Source organism: Fistularia commersonii, chromosome 18 (genome assembly GCF_037954325.1).
Source record: "Fistularia commersonii isolate RoL2024-O1a breed Wild chromosome 18, RoL_Fcom_v1.0, whole genome shotgun sequence".
NCBI classification, from domain to species: Eukaryota; Metazoa; Chordata; class Actinopteri; order Syngnathiformes; family Fistulariidae; genus Fistularia; species Fistularia commersonii.
Window position 1 is genome coordinate 16,411,040 of NC_141301.1, and position 20,444 is coordinate 16,431,483.

General features: G+C 59.0%; 2 protein-coding genes across 2 annotated transcripts; both read left to right on the top strand.

Moving 5' to 3' along the window:
• The first annotated feature begins 3,627 nt into the window (after positions 1-3,627).
• slc13a5b (solute carrier family 13 member 5b) lies at positions 3,628-9,799 on the top strand. The gene is made up of 12 exons (XM_086164859.1): positions 3,628-3,785; positions 4,671-4,799; positions 4,891-5,027; positions 5,127-5,347; positions 5,437-5,617; positions 5,695-5,817; positions 5,918-6,124; positions 6,211-6,314; positions 6,417-6,538; positions 7,138-7,299; positions 8,142-8,279; positions 8,675-9,799. The coding sequence occupies exons 1-12, from the start codon at positions 3,687-3,689 to the stop codon at positions 8,798-8,800; spliced, it is 1,749 nt and encodes a 582-aa protein (XP_086020985.1). The 5' UTR covers positions 3,628-3,686; the 3' UTR covers positions 8,801-9,799.
• A 3,456-nt stretch (positions 9,800-13,255) lies between these two features.
• Positions 13,256-20,307, top strand: slc47a3 (solute carrier family 47 member 3). The gene is made up of 17 exons (XM_086164288.1): positions 13,256-13,318; positions 13,909-14,010; positions 14,082-14,150; positions 14,224-14,372; positions 14,460-14,502; positions 14,652-14,696; positions 14,848-14,945; positions 15,015-15,112; positions 17,348-17,461; positions 17,554-17,621; positions 17,731-17,839; positions 18,048-18,123; positions 18,269-18,338; positions 18,413-18,545; positions 18,672-18,766; positions 18,950-18,992; positions 20,026-20,307. Exons 1-17 carry the CDS (start codon positions 13,256-13,258, stop codon positions 20,229-20,231), a joined length of 1,581 nt encoding a protein of 526 aa, XP_086020414.1. The 3' UTR covers positions 20,232-20,307.
• Positions 20,308-20,444: the final 137 nt, after the last annotated feature.

The window sequence follows — 20,444 nt, forward strand, 5'->3', positions numbered from 1 at the left end:
GCATGTGTTTTCAGAGTGTTTGTTCCCTCTGTGTTTACCCAGCGTTTTGACCCGCTGCTTCTCTCCCACTGGCAGGAATCGGCTCCCAAATTTCTTAGATTTCATCGGTCGGACGGTTGAGCTCTCCGCGTTCTTTTCGGCTTCCGGTCCTCCTCTCGTTTCTATTTAAAATGCTGGCCTTTCGCTTCGCTCCCGGCCTCTGATCGCCGGCGGTTCGTGCCGCCGATCCATCAGAGAAGACGCATAGATGGTCCGCGGGTCGCTCCTCGGCGCCGGTTTGCAGGCGTCCTCTGCTGGGATTCGGTCTTCCTTCCATCCATGCATTCCATCGAACCAAGCTAGGCGGCGGCGCGTTAGCCTCTCCCTTGAGTCCCGGAGAAGGCGGGAGTGTGTCGTCACATGACGGGGCTCCGGGTCGACGGCGGGGTCTCCCCGAAACCCGTCCGGGCAGCATCCGCCCCCGACCCGGATGGCCTCGGAGTCCGTTCAAGGTGAAGGAGACGGGACGTTGCCCTTCCCGTCGGACTCCTCACCGTATCTGGTGACGGAGCCGCAGGGCGGCGCCAGGTGAGCCGCCCCGGACGCCGGCCGCTGGTTTCACTCCACGTACCGTAGGAGTAGACCTCCTGGAGCCGCGCTTCTGGAACGCTCCTGCCGACGAGCGCTCGCACCGCCTTGAAGTCGCGGCGTTCACTAATCCTGCGTGGCCTGAGAGGCCCCGTTCAACAATGTTAATGACTTTTAACTTCACTGTAATTCCAGAAATCTGTGTACTGCTTGTTCCTCTTTGGTGAGGTTTTGCGGCGGCTGGCACCCAGCGCGCTTCGTCTTCTTCTTCTTCCTCTGTGAGGTTTATAGCCTTTGGCATTGGCGTGGCTGCTCTCCCTCAGGCCTGGCCGCCCTCGGCCTGTGTCCTCCTTGTCCTCTCCTGGGTCTGCGTGTTCCGCACACGCTGAGATGTTTGGAAATGTTTCTTCTACCTGCGCGGCCCCGGCAGCTGAGCAAACGTGCCGCGTCTTTTGCCCAGGAATGTTCCGCTTTGTTCGGGGAATCCGCGCCGCCGGTTCAACGTCGGCTCACTCGTATCAGCGGCCGGTCACATGGTCTTGTCGTGACCGGCGTCCTATCAAGATCGCCGAGTGCGATCACCCGCTCTCCACCCGCGAGCCCCGTGCGCCCGCACGCTTTGCCAAAGGTCCTCCCTGCCGTTATTTATTAGACTTTCACCGCCGCTTCCTGTGCTGAACCTCTGCTGTCATGGGGATTCCTCTCATTAGCTTCTCGGCCTCTTGGCTCACTCCGGCATATCCGCCGTTGCCTGAGAGGGCGACGGTCCGAGTCAGTGACCATCTCCCCCGATGACCCGCTTATCTGATCTGGCGACGGGCTCCGGATGCCTCTCCAACCTGCCCGTTGCCCAATACTTGTTGATGTGGACAAGGAACTCTACGCTTTACGAGGACAGCTTCCGACCATTCACTCCATTCTGACGCAATCGGCACGGCAAACAAGTCCGGTGCGTACACACACACACTGGAAAACCAAACATCCAGTGGAACGGCCGACGCACTCCCCGCAGCTTTAATAAACACCGTCACGCGTCGCCGCCTTCCCGGGCGCTATCCCAGTGTCTGACCGCGCCTGATGTGATGTCATAAGGCTCCTCGGGCGCCGTCCTCCTCCCGTGTGACATCGCCGACCGTGACTCCACGCCACCGCCTTGATGGAAGGGCCGCGAGAAGCCAATCCTGGCCTCTGATTGGGCGAGCCTCCCGGGACGGTCGGAGCGAACCTCCCTCGATGCCGGAAACGATCGGCGGCTCCGACGACACAACTCCGCAAGCGATGTCGTGAGCCGACAGGTGGACCGCCTGAGCCAAGCGGAGCTCCCGCCTCTGTCGGGAAATCCAGCCCCGCATCACATGCTTGCTGCGGAACGTTCGCGATCGACCCGAACCCATCACGTTCGGGGGAAACGCCTTTTCACTTCCGCCCAGGAGAATGCACCAGTTCGGCACAACGGTTTTCACCGCCGTCCGCTCAGACAAACCCCAGACAAGACAAAGCGTGCCGAAAGCGGCGGATGCGAGGTGGTGAGGGGTCGGGACATACAAGTCCATTCCCTTCAAAGATTGAGTCCACCTCCGGGGACCTCATTGAAGCATCACTCGGTGAACATCCATCCATTCATCCAGTCATCATCTACCACTATCCTGACCCGGGATAACCTTCTCCTCACCAATGTAGGGTCTCCTTGAACCTCCGGCATGCCTTTGGATTGTGGGAGGAACCCTGAGGAACCCTAAGGAACCCCACATAGACACATGGAGATCAAGGAGACTCCGCACAGAGAGGCAATCCAAGCGAGGACCTTCTGGCCGTGAGTCAGAAGTGCTGACTTCTGTGGCGAGAAACACAAACAATGGGTGGAGGCAGAAGGCGGGCCGCTCTGAGCTGGGATCTCTCCAAGGTTCTTGCGCCGTGAAAGGCCGTCGTTCCCCACCGTTGTGTCCAAGCGCTCGCTGCCGGTGGGAAGGGGTCGTCTCAAAGAGCGAGGTCCGGACCCGCTCCGCGTCTGGCCCGCGAAGCCGGTTACTCTTTGAATCCCTCCGAGCGGGACCTTCAGACACCGGGGTCGGGATTTGGAGTTTCGCGAATATCACCCGACTGGACTCGGACGTGTGAATCCATCACGAGGCCGGGGTTTTCCTCGGGACGGGAGCAGGCGGGGTGAAAACGTGAACGCCGGAGAGAGACAGAGGAGAGAGACAGAGGAGAGAGACAGAGGAGAGAGACAGAGGAGAGAGACAGAGGAGATACCTCGGCTCCTGATAATATGACGTTGCTCCGAGAGGACGGGCCAGAAGGCGCGGAGCCCCGGAGGTCCCGTTAGTCCCGGAGGTCCCGGAGGTCCCGGGACGTTAATGAGCGACTCTGTTCTTGAGGGCTAATCATTTCTTCTGGACTTGGAGTCCGGCCTCCTCGCTGGTTGACCATCAAACCAGGACGGCCGCGGGGACTCAAAGGGTAACCGGCTTCGTGGATCCAGTTCACTCAAGTGGCATCGAAGAGCACCTCTTTTTATTCTGTATTCTTCAAACGAGTGAAACAAATACAAAGGAAGAGTGAAACAAATACAAGGGAAGAGTGAAACAAATACAAAGGAAGAGTGACACCAAGACGAAGTGAGACGTTCGTCCTCGGCCGGAGGCGCAGACTCTTCCAATGGATTCCAAGCTCCTCCGATGAGAACTTCTGTCCTCCAGAGGTTGAGGACAGAAGAGTCGTGCGCAGACGGTCAATAATTGTCACTTTAGCAAAAGTCTGGCCGGATTAAACATCGACTACCTTACATGTAATTGCATGTTTATGACACGTCATTACATAACGTGACACAGAAGATAGGAGGCTTGTAAAGAGCCTTTTCCCTGGATCACGAGTGATCCCGGTTTTGTCCTGGCATTGGAGTTCCCAAACAAAGCCCCGCTCCCTCCCTGCCTTTCTCACTCCCCTTCTCCTTTATTTGCCGTCGGCCCGGCCTCCCTCCCCCCTCTTCCTCCTCCTCCTCCTCCTCCTCCCTCCTCCTCCTCCTCCTCCTCCTCCTCCTCCTCCTCCTCCTCCTCCCCAGTGCGCCTCAAAAAGCGCGACCCAAAGAGCGGGCAGATCCTTTCTTCTTCTCCCCGAGGATGACCTTCTTCACGTATCTGCGCTCCGTGAGGAGCGAGCTGATCCTCTTCCTGACGCCCCTCCTCCTCCTCCCGCTGCCGCTGGTGATCGGGACGCCGGTACGTACTCGGTTCCTCCGGGGTTCCTCCGGGGTTCCCCCGGGGTTCCTTCGGGGTTCCTCCTGGGTTCCTCCGGGGTTCCTCCTGGGTTCCTCCGGGGTTCCTCCGGGGTTCCTCCGGGGTTCCCCTTCTGTCCGACCAAAGCCGTGCAGAACTCCGGATTCTGAACAACCGACTCCAAATCGAACCCGCTCCTCTCTTTAAAGTGTTAAACCGGTCCCGAGAAGCCCCCGGTCCGGTCTTGGTTCGGTCCCGTTCCAGGTCCGGGGTCTCTCCGAGGGTCCGACCTCATGCACCTGCTGATGCGCGGCGCACACGCATGGGAACGTGCGGGCGGGGCGCGGGGTGCGGGCGTGGGGGTGGGGGCGGGTGCGGGGTGCTGCGGGGTCCGCGGGTTGCCCGGGGCTGGATGGGGGGGTGGTGGTGGTGGTGGGGGGGGGGTCCCTGTTGTTTTAACCCCTCGAAGTTCACATGAAGAGCCGCGGTCGGCGTGGGAACGCGCCGCTGCTGCTCACATGTGACGCGGAGACGTGTTGTTATGATAGACGCTGAAAAGCTTGGGGGGGGGGGGGGGGCTCCCGGGGGGGGGGGGGGTGTCCCCTCCCTCCCGCACGGAGATCAGGTTCACTGTTTGTCCAGACCTGCTCAAAGCATTTCACGGAAATAAAGGCAAATATGAGGAGTGGTCCGTCAGCTGGCGGGGGCTCCGGAGGCCCGGGACGCTCCTGACCCCGGCCTCGCCCCCCCCCCCCCCCCCCCCCCGACTCTTATCTGCGCCCTTTGAACCGTCAAGCTTCCTCCTGGCCGTGTTACGTAAGCGCTGTTTGCCATCTGAGCGGAACACGCGGCCGTCCTAACCCTCCGCTCGGCTCTCTGACCCCCCAGCAGGCGGAGTGCGCGTACGTGATCGCCCTGATGGCGGTGTACTGGTGCTCCGAGGTGCTGCCGCTGGCCGTGACCGCTCTGCTCCCGGCCCTGCTTTTCCCCCTGCTGGGCATCATGGAGTCCGGAGAAGTAAGTGACCCCGCTGGCTCGGCGGCGCCGGCCCGGCCCGAGCCCGCGCCCGCGCCCGCGGACGCGCCTTCAGTCGTCTTTTCCCCGGCAGGTGTGCATGCAGTACCTGAAGGACACCAACATGCTGTTCGTGGGGGGGCTGCTGGTGGCCGTGGCCGTGGAGCACTGGAACCTGCACAAACGCATCGCGCTGAGGGTGCTGCTGCTGGTCGGAGTCCGTCCGGCGCTGTGAGTGGACCGCTCGCCGGAGACGCGCCGCCTTTCCATTGGTCACGCGGAGGAGAAAACCGGAAATGAATTGGCTCCGTGTCCCCCCCCCCCCCACAGTTTGATGCTCGGCTTCATGACGGTGACGGCCTTCCTGTCCATGTGGATCAGCAACACCGCCACCACCGCCATGATGGTGCCCATCGTCCAGGCCGTGCTGGAGCAGCTCAACGACAGCGACGCCGAGATGCCTCAGATTCTCGGCTCGGAGGAGCAGGTCCAAATGTCGGAGACGGGCGGCAAGCCGGCGGCGGCGACCGATAAGCAGAGCGAGGGGCGAGGTGGGCCGAGGTCACCCGCCGGCCGGAGGCGCCCGGCGATCCGGCGGAGCTCCGACACTCACGCGTCTTGTTCTTGTTCCCGGCCGAAGGTTCGGCGGCGGCGACGTTCATAGACGCCTCCTCCGAAGTGGCCGGGCTGAAGGCGGCGGCCGAGAGGCTGCGGATGTGCAAAGGGATGACCCTGTGCGTCTGCTACGCCGCCAGCATCGGAGGCACGGCCACGCTGACGGGCACCGGCCCCAACCTGGTGCTGAAGGGCCAAATGGGCCAGTGAGCATCTCCCTTCTTTCGCCGTCCCGCTCCGTTCGCCGAGCTCTCGTCACCCCTTCTGTCTCCTTTTTCCTCAGACTCTTTCCCGATAACGGAGACGTGATCAATTTCGCCTCCTGGTTTGGATTTGCGTTCCCCAACATGATCCTCATGCTGGCTCTGGCCTGGCTTTGGCTGCAGTTTGTCTTCATGGGATTCGAGTAAGTGCGAGGAGACTCCGAGCCCGACTTCGGCTATCGAGGCGCCTCGGCTCGATGCCGAGCCTCCGCTGAGCGTCTTCTCCCCCTGCGATGCCTCTAGCTTTAAGAAGACGTGGGGATGCGGGGCCATGAAGACGGAGAAGGAGATCGCCGCGTACAACGTGATCCGCGAGCAGCACCGTCTGCTGGGACCCATGTCCTTTGGAGAGATCAGCATCCTCGGCCTCTTCACGCTGCTGGTGGTGCTGTGGTTCTCCAGGGATCCAGGCTTTGTGGCCGGCTGGGCCACACATCTCTTCAAAGAAAAGTACAATTCCTTTCGCTCCTCGTGGTTCGCTCGTCGTCGTCCGCTTCCGCGCTTTGAGTTTGCTTCCTCTTCTGTCCGTCGCCCAGGTATGTGACGGACGCAACCGTGGCCGTCTTCGTCGCCATCCTTCTCTTCGTTCTCCCGTCCAAACCGCCGCGTTTCTGCAGCAGGACTCAAAGTGTCGACGCCGGTCAGTCATCGCTCCGAAAGACTTCTAGTCCAATGACTCCGGAGTTTTGATGAGCGTGTGCGTTGATATGACGTCTCTGGTACGTACCTTTCACCTCCCCAGTACCTCATCAGAACGCTGGCCAGTCCTCAGCTTTGCTGACATGGAAAATCGCCCAAAAGAAGCTACCGTGGTCCATCGTGCTTCTCCTGGGAGGAGGCTTCGCTCTGGCCAAGGGCAGTGAGGTAAGGGACGAGCCGCCGTGATACGTTGATGCCACACGGGGACGTTTCTCCCGGACAAGGAGACGAGGATCCTACCTACGTCTAAGAACAGAGCTCCAACACGGGGGTGGAGGTGGTGGAGGAGCTGTATCTGCATCCAAACGTGCTCCAGCTCAACGGATGAGAGTAAAAAGATCCCTGAAAGCAAACGATGGATGTGGGGGGGGGGGGGGCTTGGGGCAGGAGAGCAAGAGCGGGCCAGAACAGGGGGGGCGGGATGGGGTGAGTTGGAGGGGTGGGGTGGGGGGGGGGGGTCACAACCAGAGGACAACAAAAGCTGTAATTGTCAGGCAGCTCATGCAGCACATTTCAAACAAGCTGTTCCTCAGCAGCAGTGAAAGAAGGACACTAGAGGCTATTCAGTGCCGAGCGCCTTCCGGATCTTCACCCCTGACGGCACCTGGTTGTTTCCGAGCCGCCGTTCTCCCTTTCCCTTTCCCGTCGAACCCGTTCCGCCGGACGGCTTTTGGTCGCCGTCCATGTTTCAGCTCCGATCGCTAACGGGGGGACGTGGGCAAAGGCTCACGAGCGACTTCGTCTTCTGTCCGGTGTCTCCTCAGAAATCGGGACTCTCCAAGTGGATGGGAGATCAAATGACGCCCCTGGAAAATATCCCTCCCTGGGCCATTGCCATTGTCCTGTGCTTGCTGATCGCCACCTTCACGGAGTGCACCAGCAACGTTGCCACAGCGACGCTGTTCCTGCCCATCTTAGCCTCCATGGTAAGACGTCTCAGAGGAGTTCCTCCACGGGGTCAACCGGTTTTTACTTTTGTTTTTGGATCCGATTTCCCGGATAGAAATGCGACCCCGGAAGCGCTCCCTACTCTCCTGGTCGGGCCGCCGGGCGCTGAGGCCGGAGCTGCCGTTCCCCCGGCCCGGGCCCCTCCTCCCATTAGTAACCTGCCAAACACGCCAATTCATCCCAGAGCCTTGTAAAGAAGACCGCCTCGCCGCAGGGGAAGAATGGCCATTCTGTGGGCTCTGGCGGGGCATTCAGGAGAACACCGGGCCGGGACGACGTGCCAAGCCGGGGCGTGGGGGGGAAATATTGGTCGGGGGGGAGCGCGGACATTCATCTGGCGAGCGGGAAGGGGACGCCGGGAAAGCGGACGCGTGACGGTCGGGCGAGCGCCACATTCTCGGACAATCACCGGGCTCTCTTTCCAGCCGGACTCTCCGGTGACCTGACGGAGTTTTGAAGTACGACTAACGACGCGGTCCCACTCTATTCACCCAATGTTTATTTAAAGAAGAATAAATTACTATGCGCACGCAGGCCACGCTGCTGCGGCGTGTAATTCAGAAGCAGCGCGGCGCTTCGGAGGATCCTCGGAGCCCGGCATTTCAACGGCTTTTCCCTTTTGGGATACCGTGACTCATGCCAGTTTGCAGAAGTGACGTTTTAATTACGCCCCCCCAAATGAAAGTCTCGCGCACGTCTCGATCCGCGTCGCGTTTCGTCTCCGCGATTATAGTCGCGGAAAAGCGTCCGGCCGAGGGAGGGAAGGGTTTTGTGGCGGAGCCGCAGACAGACTGTCGATGCCTCGTGTGACCTCCTGCAGTCCCAGTCCATCAGAATCAACCCGCTGTACGTGATGGTGCCCTGCACCCTGAGCGCCTCCTTCGCCTTCATGCTGCCCGTCGCCACGCCTCCCAACGCCATCGTCTTCTCCTACGGATACCTCCGGGTTTCTGACATGGTGAGTACCGCTCGCTTTGTTTGCTCTGCAAATTATACGTTGGACAGAAGAAGCCGTTGCTTTCGGGCCGCTGCCGGACAAGTGCGGGCCGAACAGATTTATGACCGCCGTCGCAGGCAGTCACAGAGTGAAGTCGTAAGGAGGTTGGAGGTATAAATCAAGCCGACGACGGGAAGCCACTCGGGGCGGCGCCCGCCGAGCCGTCGGCTCAGCCTCTCATCGCTGTTTCGCCGCTCGTGGCTCGTGTTCGGCAGACGACGGCATTAAGATACAGATGTCGCTCTCGGCCGTCCGATCGGCTGAAAGTGCTCCATCCGGTCGACCGATACGAAAGCGTCGCGGACGGATCTACCCGGGTCGGCGTCTGACCCCCGGCGTGTGTCCTCTCCCTCCAGGCCAAGACGGGGATCGTCATGAACATCATCGGCATCATTTGCATCACCCTGGCCATCAACAGCTGGGGCAAAGCCATGTTTCACCTGGACTCCTTCCCCCCCTGGGCCAACGCCACCGCCATATGAGCCGCTTCCGCCTTCAGTAGATCCTCCGTGCATCCCGGCCTCCTCGCGCGCACGTCAGAAGAACAACCCTGGCGGACACCCGGCGAAGGCTGCGCGAGGACGAGTCGCCCGAGGCTCGCCGGCGGACAACAAGCCGAGGAAGTCGCGAGGAGTCCGAGAAGCGGTCCGACTGAAATGACTTTATTTTCTATTCATGTTGAAACGCAATTAAGTTGCACTTTGGAACAAGTCTTTTATACCGATGAAGCTTCGTGACGCAAATCCAATCTGCGCTTCTGGGATGGAGCCAGTTGTCCTCCCAGGCCAGTCAAGTCTGATCAAAGGAAATGCTTTTTATAAAGTTTAAGTTATTCTTCTTCTTCTTCTTCCTCATTCTTAGTCTTATTATTATCATCCTGTAAGTCATACAAAGAGCAATAAGCCAGACGCAAAAAATCCCGCCTCCTCAGCGAAGGGCACTCCGAGGACTTCTGCGGAGCCGTCGACGTTGTGCGACATATCAACTTTCACTCCTTTGCATCTCAGAGGACTTTTATCACACGCCGATATTTATTTTGTTCACGCCAGGCGGCGACGTGTCAAATACGAGGACTTATAAAATGATCACGAACACTGAAAACACAGTTCCACGCCAAAATGCTTCTTAAAGACTAATACGGTAGTAATAAATGACTAGGAGGTAACATGTAAAATACCAGTGACCCGTGTTGAGTCACCGCCCCGGACGTTTCCCCCAGTTTGTCTTTGTATTTGTTGTTTTTATTAACCTGTAAGATGTATTTAATATGATGGTTATTGTGCTAACACCTGGAGTTAAGTACGTCCACGTTTCGTTTCCCACCGAGGCCTCGACGGTCGGCTCGTTTCTACTCCATCGGAGAGGTGACGAAAACCCCGGTGTACTTTTGACCCCGTGACTCCGCAGAGCAAATACTTATTTAAAGAATTTATAGAAGGTGGCTCGGCCGGTCTTCAAAACAATAAAGATGATTTTCAGAACGCTGGGCGTGATGTTTCTCAGGGCTTTGCGAAGTCGATGGGACGGTGCGGCGGTGGAACCGCTTCCCGGTCCGGACCGGACGGCACCCTTGAAGACCACAATGAGACCATCTCAGGATCCTTGGTCGACGCCGGACAAACCTATACGGCACATTAAATAAATTTCATTTAAAAGAAACAATAAAAATAAAATCACTTCACAAACCCGACGCGCCCCCCCCCCAGGAAGGAGCGCCTGGAGAGACGCCGCAGAGATCCTGACGCCTTCTGCCTCCGCCGGAGAGGGAGAAGGCAGACGAGCGATCGAGACGGAGGGCGGCGTGAAGGTCGGACGCACTCATGAGCGACGACCGCTAATAGAGGCCGTGTCGTAAAGAACAATAAACTCATCAAGTATAATCACAATAAAGGAGGCTTTTCAAACAGGGTGAGGCTTCAACCAGAGAGACGACCAAAAACAAAATGATCCCGCTTTCCACCCGTCAGCTCTTTCTCAACTTCCTATGGCTCTTACCTGTTTCTAAGCACGCTCACACACACACACACACACACGCACACACGCACACACGCACACACACACACCTCTTGCTCACTGACCTCCAGTCCTCTGCATAACGCCAATATAATCCTGTAAACACAGTGTAGAAATCCACAGCCGTCCTAAATTGGAGGCCCCGCCTAGCATTTGCAGACGGTGGATGTGTCGCGGCTGCCGGGCCGCCGGTCAAAGCTCCCGTGCAGGTTAGAAGGAGCGCCGCCGGCCCGACGAGCGACGGACGCTCAGATACTTCACCGCGACCCATAAAGCCAGGAGCCGAGAAGCCAGGACGGGGGCCAGTCGCTGGTCGGTGCCGTCGGACGGCGGTTCGTTGGCCGGTCGGAGGCGGGCTTCACGTGCTCAGGCCGGCCGGACTCACGGCCGTGTGGGTTCTCGCAGGGGGAAACCCTGGTGTAATTACTGTGGCTTTCTGTGCCCTGACTGCCTCTCAGCCACCCACTCATTATCCAACTCTAGCACTTCCTCATCCGTCACAGCCTCCACGACCTTCTCTCTCTCTGTATATAAATATATACACACAGCACAACTATACTGTCACGTATGCCGCTTGAAAACTTCATCTAGGAGACGCGTGGTCCAGGACGCCTGAGGAGCACCGGCGCCGCGGCGCTCCGGGCAGGGTCGTACGGGACGTGATTGCGATTGGCCGGGCCGGAGTGGACGCCGCTTCAGAAGCGAGCGGACCGGGTCGTTCCCAAAGAGCTGACCATCGTCCGCTTACAATAAAACCGTCATTAAAAAATATGGTGGAGGACGCGGGTTAATGAGTGACTCCCCCCAGATTACTTATCGCCAGTTATTACATAAAACCCCCAATAAACTCTCCCATGAAAAGCTTCTGGTCGGAGGAGACGGTTTTCCCTTTGGCTGCCGGCCTTTCACCTCCGCCGTATCGGTTGCAGGCGAGGACAAGGGCGCTCCTGTTCGCCGCGGACCAGGGGGGCTTCGGTGGGCGATCTGAGCACCGGGCCGGGCGGCGGGCCGGGTCCGGGCCCGAGGGGGGGGGGCGCGGAAAAGTATCCGCGTTCTTTGAGCGGGCCGAACAGATACACCCTTCATTCCACCTTGCAAATTAAATCGGAGCCGCGGCGCCGTGCGACGTCTACAGGAAGATGGCGAGTCACTTCCCACGGTCCCGTCCTGTTTACTGGCGCCCGCCATCGTCCCCGCAAGCCCTCACCTTGGGGGCCGGCGCCTTCGGACGCTCTGGCCCGGCGAGTCCCGCACGCCGACTGGAAAACAGGGCCGTGACTCATCTGCTGGCAGCTCCGCGGTCCCTGTTTGTTTCGCCGCTTTGCTCAGAAAAAGGGCATTTTTAGGTGTAATAAGAGGCTGAGGCACCGCAACCCTGCTATTGTGTCGCTCCCACCGCGCTGTTTGGATGGAAGCGCCGGGTCGATTGAGCGGTGACATTTCCCATCAGCTGATTGGCCGCATGCGTTCCCTCCGCGTGGCCAGACGAAGCCGCGCAGATGTTGGCGGCGGAGGAGCCAAAGCCTAAAAATATAACGCCCGAAGCTCGGGTCGTGGAAAACATGGTGACGGGTTTATTAACAAGCGGAGCGAGATGTTTGGGTGTCTGCTGCGAGCCTGCGGTGACCACGCCGCTGTTTGTCAGGGCGACGGGGGGAAGGATTCCGGAGTGCGTGCGCTCTGCAAACGTCTCCGTGCACGACGACAGACATTCTTACTTTGCCGTCCTCCGGTGAGCTCGGACCCGGGCGCCGGCCGGAGAAGAACCACCGGGTGAACGTGTTTCTACACTTCTGCGACCGAAGACGGCGGCGAGCTGGAGTGCAGCAGCCTCTCCACTGCGGAGCCTCCAATGTCAAGGTGTCTGGCAGTGACGGCAAAGGATGTCCTGACCGTGAGCCCGGCCTTTAGCCTGAGGCTACGGCCCTCCGGCCAGAATGGATGGACGGATGTTGGATGGATGGATGGATATCATATGACTTTAGATCATCATAAAGTGCAGCCAGCATTCTAGACTTTTCCATTCATCAAACTGGAATCAAACTGCGAACCTACCGACAGCTCTACCTTCTCTTTCTACTGCCGCCCAGCCGATCTCCATCTCGCCCTCTCTTCTCACACCAACAAACTTTCTCTCCAACCACAAACCTCCTCTCTGGTCTTCTATCCAGATCTTCTCCGTCCAAGTGACTTTATTCCATCCTGATCCTCTCCATCTCCTGAAGTCTTTGTGAATTGTGGTCCAGAGGTTTGATGTCGAGGGTTTTCCTGCAGCGCCATGTTGGACACCTTGCAGAAGATCACGCTGGACTCTGCGTAGAAATCAGCTTTGGCTCCCTCTGCCGGTGAAGAAGGAGAAGTACAACTCCTGCGGCCCCGAGCAGCTCCTGCCATCCCATAAAACCCTGAAACATGGGGCTGCTCAGGCCGCCTTCAGCTCACAGCTTCTTCATCTTCTTCATCTTCTTCTTCTTCTTCTTCTTCTTCTTCTACCACTGCTTCCCACTAGATCACACACACATTTGTGCGTGTGTGTGTGTGTGTGTGTGTGTGTGGGGGGGGGGGGGGGGTCGAACCGACAACCTCCCGGCCCCAGGCTCAACCGGCTGGGACCGGCACGGCCCCGTTACGTCACGGCAGCGTGACGTCAGCTGGCGGCGCATCCGCCGCACAACTGTCAGAGGCGTCCCAGTGGAGAGGACACCTGCACACTCACGGCAGACCCACGGCGGACCCACGGCAGACCCACGGCAGACCCACGGCAGACCCACGCCAGACCCACGGCAGACCCACCCAGAGACCCACGGCAGACCCACGGCAGACCCACTTGAAGAGCACCCGGGACTTCCACCTGCTGCCCCACCTGGAGCCCCACGGGTGGATCGGTGGCGAGGACGCAGGTCCCCGCTGAGTCCCGCGGCCGGATGTTGCCCACGGAGGAGATCCGGTCAGAGATCAGGGAGTTGACCTGCCTGGCCCTACCGGTGGTGAGTCTCCGACCCGCTCCACGTCTTCCGGTTCCGGTCCGGTTCGGGCGGTGCGCGTGAATGAGGGCGCGCGTTCATTGGAGGAGAATGAAATAAAAAACAACGGAAAAGAGTTGAAAGAGTTGAAAAGAACAGCAGAAAGATGTTTCTGTCTTTGGATTTCCTCCGTCCCGGATTCTACAGAGTCACGGTTCGCTTTCCGGTTTTCTGTCAGATCTCCTTCCAGTCCTCCTGCCCCCCCCCCCCCCCCCCACCCCCCCCCTCACCCCGTCCTTCCGTTGAAATTCAAATCACCCGCTAAATAAATATTTGTCTATTTGTGACTCCTGTTCTCTTAAGAACAACCTATATTTGCATTAAATGCACCTCCAGCCAGGCTGGTGTTTTCTTCCACCTCCAGCCATGGAGGTGTTTCTCCACCCGCCGCGGCTGAAGGTGGAGGCGGCGCCGCCGGTCCAAACACGTCCTCGGCCAGAAAGCCAACGGGACCCTAAAGAGTTTCTGCGGAAACATCAGAACGTACATGTTGCCCGGCGAAGCTCCCGCACGCTGAGCGGCGGCGATCAGATGACCTTCTGTGGTGTTGACAGATGACCAACCAGCTGATGGTTTACGCGGTGAGTCTGGTCAGCACCATCTTCTGCGGCCACCTGGGAGGGACGGAGCTGGCAGGAGTGTCTCTCGCCTTCGCGGTGAGTGAAGCTTCGGCTCCTCCGACGCGTCGGTGAGAGCCGGCGAGCCTGATCCTCCTCCCGCTCCTCAGGTCATCAACATCACCGGCATATCCGTCGGCAACGGCTTGTCGTCGGCCTGCGACACCCTGGTCTCTCAGGTACGGAGGTTCGCCGGCAGAACGCCGTCTCCGTGACGGACGGGACGGAGGACCGACTCTGTCGTCCGCGCAGATATACGGGAGCCGCAACCTCCTGAAGGTCGGGGTGATCCTGCAGAGGGCCATCCTGATTCTGCTGCTGGCGTGTTTCCCCTGCTGGGCCGTCCTCATCAACACCGAGTCCATCCTGCTGGCGGCCGGACAGGACCCGGAGGTGGCCAGGTCCGCCCTCGTGCAGCTCCTTCCTCTTCTTCTTCTTCCTCTCCTTTGCCGGAATCGATCGCTCACCGGCCTTCGATGTCTCCCCAGGGTGTCGCAGTTGTATGTCAGGATCTTCATGCCGGCTCTTCCCGTGAGTGTTTGAACCGTGCGATCGCTCGATCGAAATGTTCCCTCTGAGGAACGCCCGAACCGCAACCTTTCGCCCGCCGTTTTCCAAACGCACGGTGAGATTCTTTAAAACCGAGCGCTGATATTCGACTTGCTTTTCTGTCTTGGAAGGCCACATTCATGTATTCTTTGGAGGCGAGATATCTCCAAAACCAGGTAAGGCTCAGATGAGCAGAGACGAGCAGAGATGAGCAGAAAGCCCTGCGACGGAGTGAATCCAAAGTATCTGCTTTTGGACTCTGGTCGCACCGCCGGACGCCGTCTGAGACGGCGGCTCGATGGTGTCTCTCGCTGACGCTTCTTCCAGGGCATCGTTTGGCCGCAGGTGGTCACGGGATTCGCGGTCAACATCTTCAACGCCCTCATCAACTACACCGTCCTCTTCGCGCTGGACCTGGGAGTGGCGTGAGTGCCGGGGTTGGTCCGCTCTCTCCCGTCCTTCAGATCACAGATGTCAAGCCTTGTCCTTCACAGAGGCTCCGCGATGGCCAACGCCGGTTCCCAGATTCTCATGGCTGGGATTCTCTTCGCCTACATCCGGTGGACAGGTATTCACAAAGCCACCTGGGCGGGTGAGTGCAACGCTGTCTTCACCGTTCAGAGTCTGGCTCTGAGGCGCGTTCAGAACCTCCTTCGGGTCATTTCGTTGAAAAGCGCCGTCACGTCCGTCCCGTCCGTCCCCACGCCGCGCTCTTACTCCTCATTGCCGCTATCAGTAGGAGCTGCGCAGAGTTCTGTCCGGTCCAGATCTGGAACTGCTCTGGGACGTCATGATAGATCAGAAGGTCCCGGAGGGCACACCGTGCACACGTGGACGCCTCCCTTTGTGTACCAGATGGGGCCGATCCGGTTTCCGATCCAATCGTGGGCCGCGGACGCCTCCGAGCCGGGAGCTCGCGTCAGGCCGCTGAAGAGATTGAACTTTGTCGGAGCTGCGAGGGGCGTCTCTGGCCGGCAGCATCCATCGCTCTCGGCCTGCTTCACGCCGCGGATGTATCTGCATCCTCTCTGACTCCCTCAAGCACGATAACGCAGCGACCATACTGTCATAGCGCCGGCACCCGCTGGGGGTCCGCGGGTGGACCGCATGGAGGACCATCATGCTCCATAATCACTGCCGGGGCTGTCCGGCAGAGGGGCTTTCTGGCGATCGTCTCGGACCACATTTGTATCTTGAACTTGATGATGAATGAAGAACCGAGAAGATACGAAGCTCCGGACACCGTGGAGAGCAACCTCTAGTGACATGTTGGCTCGTAGTACCCGAAGCTAGAGCTCGCTCTGGGCCTCGGTCCAGCAGATGCAGGATTTAGTTGGGACACGGCAGCGTTATCAGAGAAGATGTTCGGAGCATGGAGTGCTGAGAAGAACCCAGAGGAAGCTGGATGGCTTGATTTCCCCTCATAGATCTGCACACGTGACACTGTCATCGCCACACTTGTGGTTTGATGGAAAGTCTGACCGACGGCGCTGGCGGATTCTGGCCCGAAGATCAGAAGATCTTCTGCTTTGCGGCCAAGTGAACGCGGGGGTGATGTCACGGATGTTCAGTCCACTCTTCTCAGAGCGTGGGTTACAAAGCCGGCTGATGTTCTCACCTCCATCTTCCACCTCTCCCTCAGAGCACGACCATGGACCACTTCCCAAGAAGAGCCCGTCCACCTGCCTGAATGCCGTCAGGCCGGTAGCACGCCTTCGATCCCGATGAAGCGTTTGGAGAGAGTGCTGCCGGTCCACATTCAGAGGAACATTACCGACAACCTCGACCGTCCGGAGTTTGCGCGCAGGTCCGTCCCTCCACGGCTCACTCTCCTACACGGAAAACAAAAACCGCAGCGCCACCTTCAGCGCGGTCTTCCCCCACAAACTCTGTGACGGCTCCTAGACCCCCTGCCTAGCAGACCCGGCCTGGTGGGATAGGCAGGACTTCAGCCAGCGCGGTCACGACACGGCGCTCCTCAGGACGTGTCCTCAGCACCGTCCTCTACACCCTGGTCACCCAGGAATCCGCCGCCTCCCGCGAGGAGAACGTCGTCTTGCGGTTTGCAGACAACTCTGCAGCCATTGGAGGCGTCACCGGTGGTCGATGAAAGGGACCGGTGGAGGCGAGCCGTCCCGAGGACCACGGCCTCACCCTCAACGCGGACAAGACGAAGGACACGAGGAAGGAGAGGAGACCTCATCGGCCAGCCGTTTTAAATATCAGGGTCTCCACCTCAGCGAGGACCTCCGCTGGTCCCTCAACACCACCAGACAGTCAGGAGGGCTCGGCAGCGGCCGTACCTTCTGAGGAGGCTGAGGAGCTTTGGCATGTCGCCTGAGCGTCGCAGCAACTCCGACAGCTGCATAGCTACAGCAGCAGCGCCTGCAGAGAAGATCACCGGAGCCCTGCTGCCTTATCTGCAGAGCTTCTCCCACCGTAGGTCCACAGGAGAGCTGTGGACCAGGAGCCGCCACCGACGCAGACCGGCACTCCTGGCACTCCGACCCTCTGCCGGAGGTCCGGTGAAATGTAGAACGACTCGACCGTCGGCCGTCAGACTCCCAAACGGCTGTCAGGAGTGTGGAAGCGGCTTGCACCTCAGGACGGCTCGCCGCCTCGCGCTCGACTTGAGCTGGCACAACTCTCACCGGTCTACATTTCTGTTTACTGTTTGCATTTCTGTTTACCTCCGCTTCCAACAGCAGCTTCATTATTAGTCAGCTGTGGAAACCTACTTAGCTCCGCCGCGGACGGTAAACGCTTTGAATCTTGAATCCAGAATGACGCTAACGTTGTTTTGAACTGTGCTCATCCTCGAACGCAGGCTGGTCCAGAGAGTGCCTGAAGGACTGGGGCTCGTACGTCAACCTGGCCATTCCCGGCATGGTCATGATGTGCGTGGAGTGGTGGACGTTTGAGATCGGGGACTTTCTCGCAGGTGACGTTCCACGTGGCTCCGTGGATTCACGGCCAAGTTGCGGGTCAATGCCGGTCAGAACGTCTGCGGATAAACGTACATTCTGTCGGCAGGTCTAATAAATGAAGTGGAACTCGGAGCCCAGTCCATCTTATTTGAAATGGCGAATTTTGCGAACATGGTGAATACGCTCCCCTCGGACGAGCCGTCCTCCACGGGCTCGCTCACGCCGACGGGTCCGATCCGAAAGGTGCGGCAGTAACAGCAGATGGATGCGGTGTCCTCCGCAGTTTCCTCTGGGCTTCAGCGTGGCCGGGAACGTCCGAGTGGGAAACGCCCTGGGAGCCGGCGACACTCAGCAGGCCAAGCTCTCAGCCGAGGTCTCCGTGTTCTGTGCAGGTCAGCCAACCCGCTCGCTCGGCTTCGGCCTCCTCTCGTCAGGAAGGCGCCGCGCAGGTTAGCGAACACGCCGACCCGAACCGGCGCGTCCGTTTTCATTTGCTTTGCGAGGCGTCTCTTCTCAGAAACCGGAGCCGCCGCGCATTCTAGATCCTGTCCGGCACCCGTCGGCCTTCCTCTGACTCTGCTGGCCTCCTGCCTCAAACAGGGTTGGTCTCTTTGGTGCTGATGGTTCCCATCGGGGCCCTGAGGAACAACATCTCCTACGTGTTTACATACGACGAGTAGGTATTCCCCGGTGGACCTGCGATAGCGAGCGCGTGGACCTGTGAACACTGTGCTTCGGCGCCCGGGTTCTCTGACAGGCGTGACCCGGGGCTCCATGTTTGCCGTGCACGCCGAGGTGACCTTCGCCTTCTCCGCCGACAGACGAATCGGAAAGAGCGTCTCGGAAGTCGTTCCTTTCTTCGTCCCGTTCGTGCTCCTGGACGCCCTGGCGGTAAGGACGTCCCGCCCCCTCGGCCGCTCAGGAGCCCAGAAGGTAGGAGCTCTTGTCTAACCGCCTCTTCACAGTGTGCCACCGGGGGGATCATCAGAGGAGCGGGCAAGCAGAGGGTGGGAGCTGTGTGCAACCTTCTGGGTTACTATGGCGTGGGCATTCCTGTCGGGATCTCGCTGATGTTTGCCAGCAAATTGGGAATCCGGGGTAAGATCTGCCGCGGAGGCGCGTCCGGACCTCGGCCGTTCGGTCCCGTCGCCTCGTCCGGGTCACGTTAGCGTCCGACGCGCAGCAGCCATGTTTGAGATCCCCCTCGACGACTCTTTGTTCCAGGTATGTGGGTGGGCCTGTTCTCCTGTGTGGCGCTGGAGGCCTTGTTCTTCATCATCTACTTGATCAGAATGGACTGGAAAAAAGCCACGGCGGAGGTAACCACTCATCCAGTCTCGGTTGACTCCTCGCCTCGGACCCGACCTTCTCACAAACCCACCAACACTGTCCTCCTCTTCCTCCTCTTCCTCCTCCTCCTCCTCCTCCTCCTCCTCTTCCTCCTCCTCCTCCTCCTCCTCCTCCTCTTCCTCCTCCTCCTCCTCTTCCTCCTCCTCCTCCAGGCCCAGAGCAGAGCAGGAGTGTGCCGACGCCCCACAGACACAAGTAAGGCGGGCCGGGTGGAATCCCGAGCGCTTGGTCCTCCAAAGGAGAGCTCACGTAGCGCTCGTATCCCGGGGATTCAGTTACGTCACCATCTAAGAAACACGCCCGTCCTCGGCCACCTCCGTCCCAAACGTCGGTCTTTTAGCAGCTTTTGCGAAAGTTTCTGTAAAGCGACGCCCTGCCGGTGTCACTTGCGCCCTGTTGACATTTGCAACAGGTTATGTACATGACTGTTGATCCCACACAGGCCTGGGGGGGGTTGAGATGTTATAAGAGCAGAAGACCTGGACTCTTTTCATTATCTCTCGCAGCCACGTGACTCGCTTTTCAATTTCAAGTGTTTCGGCGGCCCGAGAGGTCGGACCTCGCGCTCGTTCGTTCAGTCGAGCGGCAGGAGGTCCTCGCGTTTGAACGATCCCACGCCGACGCTTCCCAGAAGTGTTGCAGAAACATGGATCCACCGATGGATTTCTGTCGGCGGCGGGCGCCGACCCTCGGGCCGCAGCCCCCAGCCTTTCTTGTTCCAGACACCAGTGTTACGCATGAAAATGTTCCCGCGGACCGGTTACTGCAAATAACGTGCAGCGGGCGCTTCTGTATCACCTGTTGCCATGAACCCATAACCTCGGGTAGGAGTCGGAATATTTGAAATAACTTTGAAATGCACCCATTTTTTCGCCGGCAGCGCGCGACACTTAAGCTCTTTGTTTCCGGAAAAGCTCTTTGTTTCCGGCTCATTTTTTTTCAGGGGCGAGCTTGTGTGAAATGGCCTGACAGAGTTAAAGACGGCTGGAAGGCGAAGGTGGAAACGGCGTTTTTTCCGAATAAGATCCAAAAGGTCGAATGAAAAAAAAACTCATTTGTACCGAGGAAGGTTTTCTTTGCGGACCGGTACCGAATGGCGCTCCGGGGAGCCCCGCCTTAAGGAATGACGGACGCGCCCCGTCCTGTACAATCTATATGTACGTACGTGCGTCGCACGTGGAAGTTGAAAGCTGCCCTTTTTGACCGTAAGAGTCTTGTTTCCAAGCAGACGACCCCGAAACGTGCCGGGGCCTCACCGAAGCCGCCGACTACCCGGATTCTGAGGAGGACGAGCTGGCGTCGAGCGTGGTGGTGGTGGAGAAGCCTTCTCTCGGGAGCCTGCTGCTGCGCCGGGGTCTGGTTCTGACCGGGATGCTCTGCATCCTGGCCACCGGACTCATCGCCGGCCTGCTGATCCCCTCGCTCGCCACGTGATCCTCGGACAGGAGCCCGAAGGGCAGAAGGTCCGGATGGACAGAAGGCCGAGGACGGAGCGGTGAAGAACCTCGCGGGGAACGTGCTTGGACTCTTGAATTTGTGGTTTTGTTCCTCTGCTATGAATGATTTCAGCCACGATATAAAAGTCTGACTTTACAATCGCTCGGATTGTTTTTTATAGCGACAGTAAATGCAGAGAGAAGGCAGGTT